A 21,560-nucleotide genomic window follows, 5' to 3' on the forward strand; every position below is an offset into this window, starting at 1 on the left:
CATAACATACATAATTATACAGATCTATACTTTTGCACAAATGAAAACTGCAAATGGCCCCATTTTCCTAAATATAATACTGTTTTGAAATACTGTAGAACCTGAATATACATGTAATTCTAACATAAATGAACGCCAGGTCCCTTCCCGTGAGCACCTGAAATACAAATATAAATATTACAAAATTATGCGCATACCCCCCATGAATCGGAACATCTCGGCTATTATTCATAATAATCCCTTATCCGAAATTTGACGGAACGAGCCGACAAGATGCGATTGACTTAAGTTGTGAAGGTTATAAATCACAGACTATAGGCCTTTATATATCGATCTATATCTCATGCGAAAAGAAAAGCCAACAAACACAAATGAGTTTTTTTTGAAACAGAAAAAAAACCCGCATACTTTGACACGTCACTCATAACTTTCTTTTCGTCGGTTCAATGGCATAATCGTGACATTCGGACTTATCATATTGATCATCATGTTAAATTCTGCATCATTTGATATTGTTGTAAGGATTGGTAGATCTAGATACTAAAAACAACTTTTTGACATAAAATATCAGGACATTTCAGTAGAAATGGGATATACGAAGAAATTTTCATGAATATCGTCGATGTCTGAAATTAAATCTAAAAATGAAAATGACGTAGATTGCAGGCTATAAATGTGATTTTAATAGCGTGTGATTCTCACGGTTACACCGTTTAAGCAGTCGTGTACCAATGGCGCGACATGATTTGGGGAGAACAAACCGAAAGACTTTCAAGTCAATAGACTAAGCTTATTCCTAAGAAAATCGTCATTTTTAATTTTATTAACATGCAACATTCACATTACCGATCATGCTGGACAAGAATGACGCATAGGTGGCTGATCCAGTTACCGCCCCAATTTTGGCAGGATTTCGACGGACAGTTTGACAATGGAATGCGGTGTCGTCTGCTATATTTCCTGGTCCCCAAACATCGACTTGTACCACGTGCCATTCCGTTAACCTTAAAATATGATGAAATATGCGCTGAATAAAGTACATGTAAGTAAATATATGTCAATACTTCAAGAGTTATCATCGAAGAGTAAACAAAGAAATAAGCAATACATGTATTGTCATAATTCCAAAAATACAAGACTTACTCTTGTCTAGAAAACAATAATAAAATTTTATTAATGAGTTATGGTAAATAAAATTAAATTGACCAATAGTAAAGCTGCAATAAAAGCTTTCAAATTCCTGGTATTTAAACTGCTATTACTAATACATTCGAACACGCTGCATCTGAAACAAACTTGAAGCTGTCATGACGCAGATATCAAATTATCAATCAAACTAATTATTATGAATATATGATTGCACGCAATCACCACAAACGTTACATTAAAATTTGCTCCACCTTATTCTGAATCATGATCAATAAATCTATATTTGATTGTTTTGACATTTTGATTACTTTACAAAAATAAGTTTGATTGATGCGACCTTGAGTGTGCAGTATAATCAGCATCAGATTTCATTTATAAATGTGACAAGTATACCTTGGATCTGAGATAATCGAACCTTGAACGTTGTCGAAGCCCAGGTTGTGAGCCGCTACCGCAGCGGCCGCCATTGTGTTAACATTATTTGGAGCCAATGGGCACAATTCCCGAACAGGTCCTGTAAAATAAATTAACTTGTCTGACTTGTACTAATAATTTATAAATATTAAATTGTTTATTTTAATTCATGTACCATACCAACAATCTGCGTTCAAAGACAAGGCAATAAACTATAAAAGCCAATAAAATGCAACTCCACCTAAATTCAGAGCTAATCGGAGCGAGATTTGTATTTCATATCTTTAGTCAATGAGTTATTTCTACTTTATTTTACTTTTTAAGGCAACTTCTTTATCCTCCAAAGAAGTAAAGTTGAACCATATCTTCAAGTGCTAGATACCGGTATATTAGCATCAAAATGTTGAGAAAAAATACATTTAAGTAACAATGCGTCCTACTAAGAACGTTTATTGTTATGTCAAAAAATGTCTGCGAGAACTTTGCTAACACTAAATAGTACCTGAAATAGCACAGGGCACTGCAGGCAAAAAGCGAAAGGCGCCTAGTATATAATTACAAAATTGTCTTGTGGTCTCAGCAGTTTCAGTGCGACCTAGATATAAATTTTGATCAGTTTTTGGTACAGAAAAAATATCATAGTTACCATCATATAAAACCTCTGCTGTATCTTTAACGGCGTCATTTTTGCTTTTTAAAGGCTCATTCAACTTGAGTGACTGTGGTGGCTTTTTCATCGTTACTTTTAATGCCTTGAAAAGAAAGAAAAGAAAATTTTTAATCATTTATAACCCATTTCAAATATTTGTGGGATCGCAATATGATGTGTAGTGTCGGCGTAAGTAAAAACAGGGATGGAATCACTCAGATATTAAGGGACAATTATAATACATTAAGACAGCCACTTTACTAGGTCTCAATTTTCACTCATTTATTTTCAATATATATCAACAGCTAGTATTGTCATTGCAGCATACTTCAGATTTTGAATGAAAAGTGTTTTTACGCTTATTCTAAAAAAATCATTTTAAGCTACTGGTACATGCATTTAACATGTCCTCAGATTATATGAAATAACCGAATTACTTAATGCCACGTTGTTCTGTTACACGTTTGTTTCACCGTTAAGTTTACAAACCTGTAGCGTTCCTCTATCCGCCATTCGGCGTATGTCCTCTCCGCCCCATAATGCACCGCTAGGTACATACAATCCGTTTTGATTGGCTGCCGCACGTAACTTCCGTTCTATGTCCACATCCGCCATTGCTGTTGGGGAGCCAATCTATGAATGTAACATAAATGTTTGAAAAAGCTATTTAAAATTAAACATTTTTCTGGTATTGATTTTTTAAAAAAAAACAAGCATGACTAAGTTGGTTAAAATTAAGCGAATATCATCAATTGAAACTTAGAACTATTTTTTATGTGTCTTTGATTAAAACTAAAGTTTTTTTCTCAATATGTGACTACACATACATGTATTTCATCAATGTACGCGTGTTTCTTTTTTTTACATAAGATGAAGCATCTAAATCGTTTTCAATTAGGTTTGCTCGTATAATGTATTGAAACAGGTTTATATTGCATATATTGTCAATCTACTGTACCATATAATCAGCATGTTTAAGGAATCGTTCGCCATAATCTCGGGTAATACACGGATGTGCCACCTCTACAATCAGGTCGGCTTCCCTGCAGAAAGACACATAATAAGTAAGCTAATATAGAAGCTACATTCAACTGTATGGCTGCTTACATAAAATTGTCCAAGCTTCATTTTGAAAAAAAAAGAAAAAAAAAAAAAGAATCGTAAAAAAGTTCCCTCATCATAAGTTCGTGGAAAGTCGGCAGTCAACGCCACTGTGTGTGAGTCTGGCTCTTTCGCAGACCAATTAATCACCAGCTATGTAGTGTTTGTGTGTAACATTGCTGTTCGACATTCAAGATTAATTTTTTTTTAAGTAATTGGAACAAATTAAATTGAAATAATGCAACTGGTTCAAGGAATTTTCGTCTGTCTATTTTCATTTTTTTTTAATCTTGTTATTACTTTGACGTCATTATATTTGAAAAAAAGTTAAGTTTGATTGAAAGGGTCCAAAGGTATGGAAAGGGTCCAATAAGTATAAAGATTCGGGAAAATATATGCATATCGTTGTAATATATTATGCAAAATGTACTATAATTATACTAAATATAGCATTTTACGATATTTATTTATACGTTCAATTAGGATACATCTACATCAATCGCACACAGAAATGACCTTCTGTCAAACAAACCGCCCTTGCTTTGATCATTTTATCTATGAACTCAAAAGAAAAACCGCAAGAACAAAGATAATGGTAAACACTGTCTTATAATTATATATAACATTATAGGGTAACTGGTGTCTTCGTGTAACCTTGGTATACTTTTCAATTGTTGTGTAACTGAAATAGCATGATCCCGTACACATGGTATATTGTAATTAAGGATGTAACAGTTAAGTAAAGTTTTATATATGTATACAATTATTGTTCTAAAAACAATTTCCAAACATCCAAGAATATGTTTAATATGTACAGCAAGTGTTTTTCTTTATCATTATCGAACGTTAACGCATTCATTTTTTAATAAAAAAAAATAGCTACGACATTATCGAAAATAAATTTGTAGTTACCTCCCTTTATTCACATGAAATGTTAAATTCGGTAATATCTTTACAAGAACTTACAATATTGATAAATCTTCATTTGAGCATCAGATTTATGATATAAAACCATCATTAATTTCGTTACAGGATCTTTTATACATGTAGATCTTTTCCCCGCATATATTAATTTAAGGGTATAAAGCAATGTATCATGCAATATCTTTCTATTAAATCTATCAACAATATAATTATATTGGTTCCATTATACTATGGTCGATTCTCAAAAGAGTTGTAACATAGAATATCTCCGTTATTTAACACACAAAAATACTGCAAGAAAACTGGAACAAAATACTATTCAGCTAATTCTAATTCGAGTTTTATCCGTTTAGCAATGATTTCGCGCATGCGCCATTCGCTTTTAAGGCACTTTTCTACCATATCTGCTACGCATTATAAAGCAATCGACTACCATATCAGCTATTCGCTCTTAAGGCAACTGACTACCATTACCGCTATTCGCTTTTAACATTTCGGCTATTCGCTTTTAAGGCAATCTACTACCACATCCGCTATTCGCTTTTAAAGCAATTTACTACCATATCCGATATTTGCTTTTAAGGCAATTTACTACCATATCAGCTATTCGCTTTTAAGGAAATTTACTATCATATCCGCTACTTGCTTTTAAAGCAATTTACTACCACATCCGACATTCGCTTTTAAGGCAATTTACTACCATATCCGATATTTGCTTTTAAGGCAATTTACTATCATATCCAATATTCTTTTTAAAGAAATTTACTATCATATCCGCTACTTGCTTTTAAAGCAATTTACTACCACATCCGCTATTCGCTTTTAAGGCAATTTACTACCATATCCGATATTTGCTTTTAAGGCAATTCACTATCACATGCATCCAATATTCGCTTTTAAGGAAATTTACTATCATATCCGCTACTCGCTTTTATTATTTTATTATTATTTTAATTTACTATCATACTCGATATTTGCTTTTAAGGCAATTTACTATCATATCCAATATTCGCTTTTTTCAGAAAATTGACTACCATTACCTCTATTCGCTTTTAAGGCAATTCACTACCATAACCGTTATCCGCTTTTAGGGCAATTTACTACCATATCTGCTATTCGCTTTTAAGGCATTTAACTATCATATCCGCTATTCGCTTTTAAGGCAATTTACAATCATATCCGCTTCTCGCTTTTAAGGCAATTTACTACCATATCCGCTATTCGCTTTTAAGACAATTTATTGCCATTACCGCTATTCGCTTTTAAGGCAATTTACTACCATGTTCGCTATTCGCTTTTAAGACAATTTACTACCATATCCGATATTCGCTTTTAAGGCAATTTACTACCTTTACCGATATTCGCTTTTAAGGCAATTGGCTACCATTATCGCTACTCGCTTTTAGGGCAATTTACTACCATATCTGCTATTCGTTTTTGAGGCAATTTACTACCATATCCGCTATTCGCTTTTAAGACAATTTACTACCATATCCGATATTCGCCTTTAAGGCAATTTACTACCTTTACCGATATTCGCTTTTAAGGCAATTGTCTACCATTACGTTGCTTTTAAAGCAATTGACTACCATATCCGCTATTCGCTTTTAATGCAATTTACTACCTTTACCGATATGCGCTTTCAAGGGAATTTACTACCATATTTATTCCATATAAGCATTTTAGAAGTCAAATAATATAAACATTTCCAGCAGATATGAAGCTTTATACACTTTAAAAAGAAACTTTTTATTAAGGTCAAACATATATACATCGTCACATTAGTACAGTAATCTGTTAACTCCCTATTACATTATATAAGGACTGTACTTACAATTACGTTTATGCTACTAGACTACCACGTTGCTTAATTTGTGATATTATGTACGCAAATATAATAATAATTCTATATTCATGAAGTAACTTAGTTTATATAACAGGAAACCACAGCTTCTCTTTAAGTCCGCCTCTTTTTATTGACATTTATGTTTTAAATATTAAATTGAAAATAAATATCTATGACCTTTAAATGTTATTTGCTAAAACATTTAGCAACGGAAAAAGTTGAATACGTGAATGCATCGCATATTTAAAGCTGCATGCATCCAGTTGCGCCAAAAAAAAAATCACGAAAATTAACTTTGAGAAAAAGGAGACGAGATTTTAATTAAAGTAAGAACATTCACAATTCAAATAATGACTTACTTATCTTATGCAATAGTTGACTAATTTTCAACATAATTACTTCTGCGTGACTTACGCAGTAAGGGCACTTTTTGCATGTATGTATTTGACCATTATTTGGTAATATACTTGGATTGAACGTACCGTTTGCAACATGTAAATTGCTTTCTTTATTCACTTAACAAAATCTTATTTTTAATATATTTCAAACGTTTCATGGAAATAAGCGTGCTGCTTTAAATAGAAAAACAATGCCTTGGTGAGTGTCAGGACGTTGTGGAGCAAAAAGCGGGAAAAAATAAATCTTATCTGATCTTATATTTCAATATACTTCAGTAAACGTATGAATGTTTTTTTTTTAAAACGGCAAAACATTAGTTTTATAACGGTTAAATTATGGTTTTAGATCATATTAGACACTGCTCACCTGAAGAAAGTTGCGCTGAATGTAGAATTATTTGTCACAAAGGTAGCAAAATGTAAACAAAATACATGTAGTATATTTTGTATTTTGACATTCATACAAAATCACAGAAACTGAGCTTACTGGTTTCCTAGCAGTTTCTGGACACAAATCGCACTTTTTAACAAATAAAAGAAAAATAAGTCTACGGAGGGGTACAAAACTTTGACATGGCAAAGTTAGGTACCTGTCTAGCATTGCCATGTGTTTAATGTTGCACTTTCATATTTACTTTTTAATTTCAATATAGGCCTGAAATGTAACACCTTTTTTCACCTTTATTCAAAAATTCATAGCAGTTTTCCGGACCTTTTTTATTTTTAATATAATTCAGTACCATAAAGCAATGTAAAGATTGTTTTCAGACAAAACAGAACTTCCCAACCTTTTCTGTGTCGTCTGCAAAAACATTTTCTGAAGTATTGATTTACCTAAAATGGGGTCTTAGTTATTGCGCATGGATATTCAAACTAGATTTCCCCAGGTGTTGACAGTCGCAAGTATATAACTTTAGATAACAGGCAAAACTTCAAAACATATAAATTGTTGTACTACAGTATTTTAAATGCTGTTTAGCATAGAAAACAAATGTCTCTCTGATTGATGAAGTAATGTGGATGCCTTACTGGTAAAAATAGACTGTACTAGACGAAAATGATAAACAACCGGAAACTGCTAGGGGACGGAAACTGCTGAAACCAGTATTGCCAAAAAGCAACAGAGGCAAAATATGGTTCTAATGAGTAACTGTTTTTAAAATCATAACAGAACACTAAAAATAAAAAGCTTGTGAGAAATGAAATGCAGGCATGTCTGGAGCTCTATATGACGAAGTTGGTGGACATAATTGGATCAAATAACCAATAGAATATCTTTACATGCGGTTTTTAAAAAAAAATGTCTTAGCAATGTGGTTGTTAGACATATAACGTATTTTATAAATGAAAGAGTACATTTTTTGTACGTTTATTATCCAAATATCATATAACATGAGCGTCATTGTCATAGAACTAGCTCGTCACATCCTGCATTTCATGATCATAAATAAACGACAACAACAACAACAACAACAAAAACAAAGAAACAAACAACAACAACAAAAAACAATGAAACAAAATTTTCCACAACAGGGACATTCAAATACAAACAACATTCAACTTACAAACTTATCGTTTCAAAACTCTTTCAGAATATATTTATTTTATTTATTTATTTATTTTTTTATTATTATTATCATTTTCCAATGACAATTATAATAATGCACACATATTTTTATCCAAGGTCATGATCTATATTGAAGCGTGATCAAGGGAAAATCTCAAAATTATATTTGAACGTAAAGTTTAGTATTTATAACTTGATTGAATCTCTTAGTACATTCCTTTATATATGTGTGTTTTTTTTATTATTTCTTGTTTTTCTTATCAAGATGAACTGTTAAATTATTTAGAATTAAGTATATCCGAATCCCCCCCCCCCAGAAAACACACTGTTATAATTCACCATATTGTTTACATTATAAGAAAAAAAATATATTGTGCAAAATTATGTTTACTGCTGGAAAGCTAATGTATTATATACTTGTTATATTAGAAAATCCTCATATTGTACGTACAAATGTGCTTGAGTGAATAAAGATATCTGTCTGTCTGACTAAAATGAATATGTATACATTGTTTTCATATTTATGGGCCACTTAAGTTTCTTATACCTTTCATGAAATGTATCAAGTTCCTGTAGAATATATTGTTTGTCCACGTGTCCGTCAAGCGCAGACGCCGTTCTATTCCAAACAAACGCAAGCTCTAGATTATCATTTGCTAATACCTGTTGCACGAGATACTGACCTGTAAGTAAAATATAATAGTGCACGTTTGTAAAGTCGCTTTTGATTGGATAATCGTGACGTCTACATAATACTGCATGTTTTTAACGTCACGTTTTATTGGATAATCGTGACATCTATATAAGGGGAGCAGGGGACGTAAAATATGAGCAATTATGAATTTCAGTTAGGCCAAAACACAATTTGAAATGTTTCAAAATCTTTTGTACAAGTTGTAAAGTATTTTTCAATGATATAGGACATCTACATAAAAAATAACAGTTTGCATGCATTGCTCCTTAAAACAAAGACTGACATTAATTTATATTTACCGCTCCCAACTTAAAATCACACCTGAAATGGACCATCTTCATGAAGATTAATGTCAATGCATTCAGAGAGTCAAAAAATACATATAAGCTACCAAAATGTTTAGTTTTGGGTAAATACCCAAATACCCCAAAATACTATTTATATTGCCTACACACATACATTACAATGGTAATGAATTACCAAAAGTTTTCAGTACATCTACCTCCAAACACCATGTCTGTAGCGGAGCCATATTTCGAATATGCCCCTGCTCCCTAAACTATATAGACGGTTGCTGTCAATTTTTAATTTCATAAAGAATCTTGATAGATTATGGATGTACATGTATGAAGGGTTATTTGCAATATTAAAGTGACCCCACTGAGGTTTAAAAGCCTTTAAACATAATATTTGAATTTCTTACATAAATGAGCTGGGACACTTTAAACAGAAAATAAAGAAATATACTTTGACATAATTGAAAGTAGTATCTTAAAACTTTTCTTAGCCCGATTTGAGTGAAAAACGTTTAAACGCTTTTCATTTTGGGTCATTTTTTTACAATTTGAATAATTATTCTGGAAAAACGAAGTGCGCGAATGATCTGAAAATTTGCACATAGATTAATTAGTGTTCTAAACCAAATTCAAATGGTAGAATTCTACATTAAATTTATCTGAATTTTTTTTTCAGTCCCATCATATCAAAAAACCTCATGCCGTGGAGTCCCTTTAACGCTCGCCTTTATATACATAAACAAATTTAATGACCTATCAGAAAGTCTTTATAAAAATAATATTAGCGGCGTTATTCATCGCAACATATGTGCTCTTTACTGAAATACAGAAAATTCCAGACAACAAAAAAATGAAATAAAATAAGACATCTGTGTTTTGCTTGTCATAAATCTAATTACTTGAACTCGCGTATAAGATATACATATGCACATCAACAACATAAAAAAGTACTTAAAATAACTTATTATCAGTATCCACAAAAATAAATAAATGCAAATTGTTTGCCTGATTTAAAACAGTTAATAGTTTACATATATATGATATTGTAGTATATGTTGTTAATTATAATATAATATATGGAATCGCCTGTATACATGATTATTTAATGAACATGTATACACTACACATTTAGGTTTAAACTTTAAAGAAAATTAATTCACTCACCTAGATGTCCATATCCAACAACTCCAATTCGTCTTTTACCCATTTCAACTCGAAATACTTGTTACTATAGTTCTTTTGACTTTTAGTAAGTCTTTTTCCTAACGGACTATTCTGTCCTGGTAAATTTTATCCCCACACCGGTTATCTCCCTTACAAATCTGCAAAATGTAAACAAACCGAAAAATGCGAGTGAATAATTAGAAATTTACATTGTGTATACGTGTTAAGAATGTCAAACAACATTAAAACACCTATAAGTTTATACAAGTACCTGCTACGATGTATAAAACAATTACCGAAGTCCTCCCAAGGTCATTATAAACACCATGTGAGACAGGTACGTAAACTCTACTTCGTACTCAAAACAATTCGACCGAAGTATTTAATGTGTACGGTCCATACCAGATAATGAGATTTGAGAACCATCTTTAGTGCAAGAAAACATATATTCATTTATTGTTTTTCTTTACGTAATTTGGCTTATGCAAAACAATAAAAAGAAAAAAACCTATTATCGTTTTCATTTGTTGGAATAATAGATACATCTAATCAGTGTTGATTTCTTGCCAAATATTTAATTAAATTGGACACGACTTTAATTGATTAAAGCCGCGGTATATGAAATATAATTTATTAATAAAAAAAACCCTTCAAAGTTGGACTAATAAGTCTTGATTTCATAGTCTTATGCCTTCTTTGCCATTACTTATATTAATAACTGTTTTCATATTCACCTACATGTATTTCTTATGCATGATGTACTGTAAATAAAGGTTTTAGAAACTGTAGACCCGGTTTACAGGTAATGGTAATGTTACATTATGTAAACTGCAAATTATTAGATCTATTATATTAGCGTTTCCTTTATTTTTTCTAGCAATTTAAAAGCCACGCAGACGAAACTGATCCCGAGAGAATTCAACAAATTATCACGAAGTCTGTACAAGATTCAGAATGGCTGTTGAATAAAGTAAGTAACATTAGAGTGAAATTACAACAAACATGTAGATTTAAAATTTATAGGAAAGTTATTGACTATACTTTACTAAAATATTTTTTAATGTGAATAGTAGTGAATATTGGCAGTAATGTAGTAAAGAACGTCCAATATGATTATCTGATTTATTTACATTTCATATGCATTTTGCAGTGGATGATTAAATGTTTAAATTTAAATTCGGATTTATCATTACATAACATTTCTTATGGTTTAAAAACCTTTAAAAGATATATTGTTATGGTCCTTCTGGATCACTGATTACAGCCATTAATTAAGTGGTGAAGATTTAGTTTCGCTCAAGCCAAAGCTAGGAGGCGTGAAGGACGTTGCACTTTTTTCATTATCATCATGTACAGACTCAATCAAACCGAGTCTGCAATTTTCATGAAACTTTGCTGATTTTGATGCTTCTGATGCATCCCTTTTTTCCAGATATTTACTCATGATTACAAATTATTACTACTTTTATTAAAATTTGTACTATAATTTGAACTGTGGATACACTTGTTTATGTATATTTTCAGTATAAATCGAAGTAGATGTTAAAAACTAAGAAGATTATGGTTTGGTTGGCTAGTTGAAAATGAGGCTACAGCATGGTGTTGAGTTTTTATGACCCTGGAAGTTTTGAGGACAGAATTATTACTGACATTGTGATAATGATGTATTTATGTTCATTTGTTATAATTTTGAAATTATCCGCGTTGAACGCTTGCTGTAATTAAAACATAAAGAAATAAATGGACTGTTTCAAACAATATCTAGCTATTTCTTCTTTTGACTGTTGTTGTTGTGTATTGTATATAAAAATGGACATTTGATACTGTATGTTAGTTGTTTTCAATATGATGTTAATAATTAAGTGTTTTCATTATGGCCTTGTTATTGGACTGAAGACTGCATGCCATATTACTAAGCCTGAGGCAATTACAAGGCCATTATGAAAACATTTAATCATTATCAATTTTATTAATTAACTAAACACATAATCTAAAAATGTTTAGTACTTAGTGAACAATCAATAACGTTGTTGTGACGTATTGCAAATGAGATTCTTGTTTTAAAAATGTCTCGGAAACCTACCTTGCAGCAATTCAAAATGGCGACTATTTTCAATGACAAAAAAAGAGATTCATAATGGCCGAGCTGGAGAGCCAATCACAATTCTCCAATCTCATAATAGCCGAGTTTTCTCATAATGACCGTACTGTTTGCATAATGACCTTGTTTTATGTGCATAATATCCTGGTGAACTTCATTAGCCTTACATTTGAAGTGAAAACGTGCCTAATATTGAAAAGTTAATTAATAATCTAACATAAGATACCATTTATTAAATGTATTCTAACTTTCTTTGAGGTAAATGAACATGTATATATGAATCTTGGATTACAAATAATATACTTGAGAACACCACAAATAACAATTATAAACTATAACACGTTAGGTTTAAACGTTTGTAAAAACACACCCGTTAATTCTTTTTAGTTTTATGTGGATATTGTTATGCTCATTTTTTACTGTCCAGTTGAGTTGAATAAGTAATAAATTTCAAAAGACTGACGTTTATAATGGTGACTGACCAATAATTGAAAATGAGAAATTTTTATGATACAATATAAAAAAAACTACCAAATTAAAAAAGACTGCCCTTCTCTATTTAAGAAACGCTACCGTGTATACTCGGAACAATATTTATGGACATTTCCGTTGGTCACGTTGAAAATTGATTGTTTCATAGTAAAATATAAAATTTAACACAATTAAAGTGCTCAAAATATCCAGTAAATTTTATTTTTACCAGTTCACTGACCACTTGGATAGGTATAATATCACTTTAAAACATACAGTGAGATATGATTTTTTTACATTTAGTAGCATCACGCATTGCTTCAACATCATACATAAATGAGCCGCGTCACGACAAAACCAACATAATGCGTTTGCGACCAGCATTGATCCAGACTAGCCTGCGCTTCCGCGCAGTCTGATCAGGATCTATGCTGTTTGCTGTCAGTTTCTCTACTTGCAAAAAGGTTGGTAAGTGACTTCAAATATATTTTTCAACAGCTTTGTGTATTATACATAAGTCTAACTTTTTATACAATAGTCATACATTTTAATGATAAAATATTTGAAAGAGAAACTAAGTAAAATACAGAATGAAAAACTTAAATGTTTTATGATAAGATCAACAGTTGATTGCATTATTGATGAAAAAAACAAGTAAAATGTTCTGTAATTTATATATAAAAAATAATAATACAACTAAAAAATTTTTCAGTTTAATTAATTACTAATGAGGGAATGATAATTTAAACCAAATGGACATTGACAGAGAAATTTCTGCATTTTATAAGCTCGCCAGAGCCGAAGGCTCAGGGTGAGCTATTAGTATCAAAGGGGGATGCTCTGGCGTCCATCGTCCGTCGTCATGCGTCAATAATCGTTTTCTTCTCTGAAACTACTAAGCAGATTTACTTCAAATTTGGTCTGTAGCATCCTTGTGACAGTCACACTGGAATTTGCTCATGTCATTCCAATTGGCCCCTTTTAGGGGTCAGCAAAGCTAGAAATAGAAAAACCTTTAAACATCTTCTACAGAACTAATTGATGGATGATCACCAAACTTTGTCTGTAGCATTCTTGGTAGTCTTTTATCAATTTTGGTAATATTATTATGATTAGCCCCTTTTAGGGGACGCAAAAGCTAAAAATAGAAATACCTTTAAATGTTCTATTTCTACAGAACTAATTGATGGATGATCACCAAACTTTGTCTGCAGCATTTTTTGGGTAATCTTTTATCAAGTTTGGTCACATTCATTTGATTGGGCGAACTTTTAGGGGACGCTAAAGCTAAAAATAGAAAAAACCTTTTAAACGTCTTCTACTTCAGAACCAATTGATGGATGATCATCAAAACTTCTGTCTGTAGCATTCTTGGGTACTCTTTTATCAAGTTTTGCTGTTATTAATTTGATTAGCCCCTTTTAGGGGCCACTACAACTTAAAATATAAGAAAACCTTCCAACATCATTTCCTACTGAAATAATTGATAAATGATCACCAAACTTTGCAGCATTCTTAGGTAGTCTTTTATCAAGTTTGCTCATATTACAAATGTAATTTGATTAGCCCCGTTTAAGCTAAAGCTTAAATGCCCCAGGTCATGGCATTTCTTCAAATTATTGTTTAAACATATTCTATGCTCAAATTTAATATTAGAATATATTGACATTCCAACACTGAAAAGCAGTTGTTTCTGGTGAGCGACTCAGGGCCATCATGGCCCTCTTGTTTCAAATAATATTCTACAAACAACATTGAAAATTCTGATGATACTTTCAAATATTTTATCAATTACTAACCGTTTCCGAATTTTGGAAATGAGGCTGCATCTTTGGCAGTACCAGTAACACTAAATGAGGAGTCAAACATTTTACAAAATATGGTTAATATTAAAAGTTTAGGAATTTCTGACTATAATCATAATGCAGACATTTATAAAGATTTTTGGGAACGGTATTTGTATTTAGGGTAAACTAGTCAGTAACGATCAAACAGGTTTTGTGAAAGGCAGATTTATAGGTGAAAATACTAGATTAATCTATGACATTATGAACTACATAGAAGAAAAAGATATTCCTGATTTGAGTCTTCTCATACATTTTGAAAAGGCTTTTGACTCATAACTTTGGAATTTTGTGCTGCAAATTTTAACCTTATTCAACTTTGGACTCGATATTAAAAAGTTTGTGTAAGCTACAAAGACACTGCTGTTTATTATCAAATCCGAAATATTACCAACACGAATGCAATAATGAAATAAACTACACTCTACTGATCAAATCTCAATATTTACAATGTTTAACTTAAAAAAAGTTTCGGAGTCCTTATTAGTCGCCGGTAGAAACCGGCGACTATATTTGTAACAGTTTAATATTATACCTATGGTAGGAGAAGGCCTTAAAATGTGTAATTAAAAGCATGTCAATTACTGAACAATTAATCAAAGCACAGAACGCGCTGAATGTGTTTGTATCTCAGAATGTCAGAAAGGTGAAGGTTGTGAGATTATAAACCAGTTTGTTTTTGTATAGTGCCACCAATGCTTTCCAGCGTTTTAATTGTAGTAAAATGGCTATAAGACTAATTGCAACACTGATATTCAATTCAATGTTTATTTGACTTAAACAATTTGAAAAAATATCAGTTGCCTTAACTGGGGAGTCGAACTCCAGACTCTGGCTTCCTAAGCGAGCGCGCCAAACCCTCGGCCCACGGTGAAGTTATAAGTTATGTTAAACGGCTGAGAAAACCATATCATTCTAAATTAGAGTTTGTAACCCTTTTTATTTCGACGTAACTGTTGTTTAACACAGATTGTAATATTTATGGAGCTTTACTATAAGGACGTTTTATCTATAAAGAATAAAACAATATTAGAAATCTTCGACCATTTTCGGAATCTATTTTGCTTGAAAATTAATGCGCCTGTTCATTTGACCATCTTTCCGCAGTGATCTCCCCTGAATTTTTCGGCGTAAGTGTACATATAAAGGGATGTAACCGCTTCAAAAAAGCGGGCTACTTTCGGCATTTGCAATTAACAGCATCAGAGTCTGAATGAAATGAAATATTCAAATATTGACCTCTTAAAAAGCAACATTACAATTTTTGTAAAATGAATTAATGATGTATCCCTATCGACCAGTCATTGGAATTTAGTGATACTTTTTCATAATTTCAAAGTGTCAAGCGTTGCTATTTTAATGATAAATAAAAATATGCATGATATTTGAAATGAACTTTAGTATTATCTGGTTGTATCTCATGAGACCTATTCTATTTTATTATTTTATTTAGTTATAAACTATTTCTCCCTGTTTCTTTTTGTAAGAATCACGTGACTACACGTTGCATGTTATTGTTACAAAATCTATTAATAGTAAAAATGGCTGATATGACAGATATACAGGTAACAAGGTATAGAAGCTGATAATAAAGTGCAAATCGAAGTAATTCTATACGAATAATTACAAAATCTCGGTATGACGGTAAGGGGCCGGAATCGTATTGGATACAGAAAAACAAATACACTTTCTTTGGTTGATAGTTTAGCTTGCACTGAAAGGCAATTTTTAAACGATAATTATATCGTATGTAAACGACGGGAATATTTATTTCAACTAAATTATATATTTTTTCGAATAGCGCATAAGAATAATTTTTTATGCAGACACCACTTTTACAGTAGGAATTTGCATTGTTTTATTGCAATAATTAAAAGCATATATATTTCTATTTAGTCACTTTTGCAAATATTTCGATTAATCGGTTAAAATTATTTGTCGGGCAATTTTGCCGGATTCTTGAAGTATGGGTACAACGGTATATGGTGTATAAAGTTTAAATTACAAGCATATTCAGGATCCTCGGATGACAAAGGTGTTTTAGATTTTCAGTTTAGTTTTCAAATTTTTGAAGACTGGTAGGGTTCGATAAAGTGATTTTTTATGTTTTCTTTTATGGTTTATTTTTTGTTATTTTGCAAAACTTGACCATTTAATCAAAAAATTATGAAACAAAAAAGTTCTAGAAATGAAACACACGATTTATCCAACTTATGTTTCATATAGTTAAAAGATCTTACAATAAAATTTCGTTAACATTAATCATAATAAGTTTGAAAACTAAAGCGGAAAACAGCCCCGAAAAATTATAGTCTCGGGTAAATATTGCCAAACAATACTTGCTTATTTAAAATAATGATAAACAGTTTCTTGACAAAATTGTAAGCAAGTTTGCTTTCAATATGATGTTTTATTATAACATAAATTTAAATTTTATTGCATAAAACTCTTTTACAAAGTTGTATAGCAAGAAAGATATAATTTTGGCAGGTCCATGGGAAAACATGTTTTATGAATTTAAACCATTACTCAACTTTTGTTCCTTATTTTCTTTTATACTCGGACCATTAAACTGATATTTTCTTTTATTTTATTTGATTAATTACAATCATATTTCTATGTCCGGCGGACTTGATGCTTTAGCATCAAAAACTCTACTTGTCCGAAGTTTGGGGGGGATAATCCGAAAAGTTACGACTGAAATATAAAAGGGGCGGATCTTATGAACTATTAAGGAATAAAGAGGGGAAATAGTTCTAATGTAACGTCGCTGCGTTATGACCACATTAAAATACGTTCAAATCATTCGGAATATAAAACTGCAACGAATAAACATAAACATTTTGATTTTAATTTATATACATTCTTTTCATATACATTTTACAATTATGATTGTTGGGTAGAATTATACGAAAAGACAAAAAGACAAAGAACAATTTGAGTTTATTTATTGGTATCGAAAACAAGAAAGAATTTCTGAATTACATTGATAATTAAAATAAAAATATTTTTTATGGAGATTAAAAAAAACATAACAACAAAACTATAGAAAAAAAATCATACGCATCAAATTTGTAATACAATAATATAATCAATATAAATGACTTCAATGGCTTTAAGACTTCTGATAAATTATCCAGGAAAAAAGTAATGTTTTTCAGAACGGTCGAGCGCGATTCGAGTACAGAATCGAAATAATGTCATTAATAAATTTACAATCCCATTGTTTCTATAATTAAAAGCTTACAACAATGTTTGTCATACGAATAACAACATTCTTTACAGTTTATTAGATATTCATATATTACAGAACCTAATATCATACTTTGATGAACATTTGAATGAATGAGGAGATCGGTATGCTTAAGAGTGTACTGACGTACTTATTTATTCATCACAATTAAGCGTGTCATAAATATTGTTCACCAGAGACATTATATTCTTTCAAGTGAGGAATCTATCCGAGTGTCTTATGTAATGTTGGTGGTTTCTACTGTTTTACTCTGGGGCGCATACTTACGCAATGTCAGCTTTTGCCTTAAGTCAAGCATGGAGGTGCACCTGAAATATTCAACCGCCAGTAAAGCCGGAAAACCGCCATATGACCTTTACTGTGTTGGTGCCATATAAAACCCAACAACACCCCTAAAACACAAAAACTTGCCTCTTCTTATTACGATTCACCGTCAATAGCAACTCTTTCTAGTGATTTTTCATCTTACATAACTGAGGCATATAAAAGGCCTCTCCCCAATTGAAGATTTCTTTAAAATCATGCAGTTTTCCCCAAAACCTGAACTTACACCAGTCTTATTCTTCCTAAATTGGAAATTTTAGAGATTGTTTTTACAAAAATGAAAAAAGCTGAAGCCCTTTTCCAATAAATGAGAAACAATCTCTGGTTTCTGTTCATATTATGGGAACATTACGGAGGATATCACAATGGGAACATTTCGGAGGATACTAGTATCACAAAGGAGATATTTTGGAGGATACCGCAATAGGAACATTTCGGAGAATATCCAAATGGGAACATTTCGGAGGATACCGTAACGGGAACATTTCGGAGAACACCGCAATGGGAACATTTCGGAGGATACCGAAATGGCATCATTTCGGAGGATACCACATACTGGATTGATGAAATTGTTCAAGCATGATGGTCAAGTTTTTTTACTTTTACGAAATCCACTCTATTTGTGTTTAAGCTTTTTTTCAGGAGATCCAATGAAGTAATTTTTGCTTATGCCTTTGTTCATGTTGTTTGTTATATTGATTGTCACGAGTTTTACTATTTTCTTGTAGACTTACGTAGAGCTTACACATATTCAAAAAATGATGTACATTTATGGATAAATATATTGCGGTGTTATACGAGCGTGTTTTGGGAACACATGTAGTCTGTTTTTTTCTATTTACGAATCACTAAATGATCAAGTTAAATCATTCAAATAAAATGGATTAAGCTTTAATTGTTTCTCCTGATCTTCATTACAGATTTCTTGAGAGAGTAATAATGACCCCAGCAGCCGTACCAAATAATACCCCGACCAAATTCAGGGTTTGCCCCGTTTAGGTAATATCCATTAAGATTCACGTTATGACAATCTTTGTACCACCAAGCTCCACTGTATGCCACTGCACAATTTCCACCATTACTATCATTATCATTGTCTTTTGTTGTAAATTGGCAATTGTTGTGATTCAACATGGAATCGGCGCACGACCCATTATATCCCCCAACCGTCAATCTGTATTCATCACTCTCGTCATTAATCTTAAAGGCGGAATATTCAGCAAAAGCAGAAAACGGATTCTTATTGTCATTTGGGAAGGTTTCCATGTATACGTGCAGGGAACTGTCGTTACTTGTCAAATGATGAATATTTTCAAGCCCGAGCCAATACTCGCCACTCCTGTTCCCAAATCCTTGTTTGTATTCCTCCCAATTTCTGTAGAAATCTTCCGATCCGTCTTGCCGGCGTTGTATAACCGTCCATCCACCATTGGTCATATCACACCACACATCAGTTGCAGTACTTCCGGTTGGTTTAATAACATAGACACCGTCCTCGGTATAGCCTTGTTGGTAAAGAGCAAGGCAATCAAAGGGCTCTGGGTATTTATGTGTTCTTTTTACTTTTTGACTGCCTTCCTGTAAAACAAACATTATATAATTGAGCCGTGTCATGACAAAACCAACATAATGGGTTTGCGACCAGCATGGATCCAGACCAGCCTGCGCATCCGCGCAGTCTGATCAGAATCCATGCTGTTCGCTTACCAACTCTATAACAAGTAGAGAAACTGATAGCGAACAGCATGGATCCTGGTCAGACTGCGCGGATGCGCAGGCTGGTCTGGATCCATGCTGATCGCAAACCCATTATGTTGGTTTTGTCGTGACACGGCTCATATATATATACGAATTTCTCTGCGAAACACATTTTTTGTCAAGAGCATTTCTGTAACTAAATTAGAATATTTATTGAATATTAGAAATTATGCAAAACGCTCGGTTTAAAGATAGATGTAGTCATAGATATCAAATGCCTTTTGTAAACAAACGATAATTACTTGCAATGCACTTTAATTAAAATGATAGTATAAGACAAGATCACAGTATAATATTTAAAATGTAAAATACAAATGATATATCAAGCTATGTAAAAGATAAATGGTTTGTTTAAGTGAAAATTTAGCCTCCTTCGAACTGACCGAGTCTTTAATACGGATATCATTGACTATTTTGGTTATTCATATTTTTGATTAAATATTAAATGATAATAAATAATGATATTCTTAATCATTCTCTTACACAACATTATAAAATTAAGATATAAAATTGATAAAAAGATACATAGATAATTGATACAAAAATTATATTTCAACGATTATTTAAAAAACAATTCTTACTTGAATGTAAGTTATTGACATCATTTCCGTTCTTATTCCATGGGTTATGTCTGCGTCCACATTCTCATAATTATCTATATTGACGTCATCATCAGTACTACAATAGCATGTGGAGTTATCCTCATTAAAGTAAGCCGATGCCAGTTTAAGACTTTGACAATGATAAACGCACGATACCAATGACTTTTCATGATGTAGAATCACCGTTGCATCGGTTTGAGGGATATGAGATACCTTTTCTATTTTGAATGTAGATGCAAAACGTTCCCTTTCCAAAGTATCTGCTTCTGAATAACAATGATTAATCCCAAGGAAAATAAAAATAAATCCAACAATGTCTGTTCTGCACGTAAGTAAATTCTTTTCCATGTTATCGTAGCCTTTTTACAGCGACTATAAAAACTGAATGCGCTGCTACGCCTCCGAGAAGAACAAACATGACATCAAAATATTGTCATGAATAATCAATCAGTCGTTATTAGTTACTGGATATTTATCCCCTTGCATGCATTTTCCCAGTTGCTGTTTAATGAGGGATAACGACTCGCCTCGTATCTATTTTCTGTACATTGGAATGCAAAATAAAATGCATTTGCATAAAAAATGTACAACAGATAATGCTGCTTTTACTTAAGGCCCGATACATACTTTATCGGCGTTCCGGATGTAATGTAATGTAATGAATGCCAACAGCCGCGAAATCTCCTCGCGCGCTATTCAGCACTGAGCTGACGACTGACAGTTTTTCAAAGTAACGACCCGGATGCAGCATTTGTGACGATGAAACCACTGTCATTTAATGACATCAGCGTGTTATTCTTCAGGCGACCTTTTGACGTTGGAGTTGCGCTATCTAAATTGGAATCTAATAAATAATAAACATATAAATAATAAACTATGACGGCTGTTGTCAAACGACCAATGTATTGCGTAGGATTAGATTAAACATAAAGAGACCAGAACACACATTTACCAGATAAGTACATTAATTTAAGGAAATCCTATCATTGTTTTATGATAAGCTTT

The 21,560-nt window shown here is 32.1% G+C and overlaps 2 protein-coding genes across 2 annotated transcripts; both read right to left on the bottom strand.

Annotated features, from left to right (window-relative positions):
* On the bottom strand, positions 1–10,360 carry LOC132739073 (aspartate dehydrogenase domain-containing protein-like). Its single transcript, XM_060726723.1, has 8 exons — positions 10,203–10,360; positions 8,596–8,731; positions 3,171–3,255; positions 2,702–2,845; positions 2,210–2,315; positions 1,543–1,663; positions 847–1,004; positions 1–157 (listed from the first exon to the last, which is right to left on the bottom strand). The coding sequence occupies exons 1-8, from the start codon at positions 10,243–10,245 to the stop codon at positions 120–122; spliced, it is 831 nt and encodes a 276-aa protein (XP_060582706.1). The 5' UTR covers positions 10,246–10,360; the 3' UTR covers positions 1–119.
* A 7,411-nt stretch (positions 10,361–17,771) lies between these two features.
* LOC132739069 (microfibril-associated glycoprotein 4-like) lies at positions 17,772–21,261 on the bottom strand. The gene is made up of 2 exons (XM_060726720.1): positions 20,535–21,261; positions 17,772–19,773 (listed from the first exon to the last, which is right to left on the bottom strand). The coding sequence occupies exons 1-2, from the start codon at positions 20,901–20,903 to the stop codon at positions 19,087–19,089; spliced, it is 1,056 nt and encodes a 351-aa protein (XP_060582703.1). The 5' UTR covers positions 20,904–21,261; the 3' UTR covers positions 17,772–19,086.
* Positions 21,262–21,560: the final 299 nt, after the last annotated feature.

The sequence above is a fragment of the Ruditapes philippinarum genome, unplaced genomic scaffold, assembly GCF_026571515.1.
Source record: "Ruditapes philippinarum isolate M1 unplaced genomic scaffold, ASM2657151v2 ctg7025_1_1_1_1, whole genome shotgun sequence".
Taxonomy (NCBI): domain Eukaryota; kingdom Metazoa; phylum Mollusca; class Bivalvia; order Venerida; family Veneridae; genus Ruditapes; species Ruditapes philippinarum.

Bases quoted from the DNA above. Each gene is read 5' to 3' on its own strand.
- LOC132739073 (XM_060726723.1), bottom strand. From the start codon at position 10,245: ATGGGTAAAAGACGAATTGGAGTTGTTGGATATGGACATCTAG. The intron at 8,732-10,202 runs GTGAGTGAATTA...TTTTACTTACAG, and splicing joins TGTTGGATATGGACATCTAG to GTCAGTATCTCGTGCAACAG. The intron at 1,664-2,209 runs GTAACTATGATA...TTTATTTTACAG, and splicing joins AGCAGAGGTTTTATATGATG to GACCTGTTCGGGAATTGTGC.
- LOC132739069 (XM_060726720.1), bottom strand. From the start codon at position 20,903: ATGGAAAAGAATTTACTTACGTGCAGAACAGACATTGTTGGATTTATT. The intron at 19,774-20,534 runs GTAAGAATTGTT...TTTGTTTTACAG, and splicing joins TGTCAATAACTTACATTCAA to GAAGGCAGTCAAAAAGTAAA.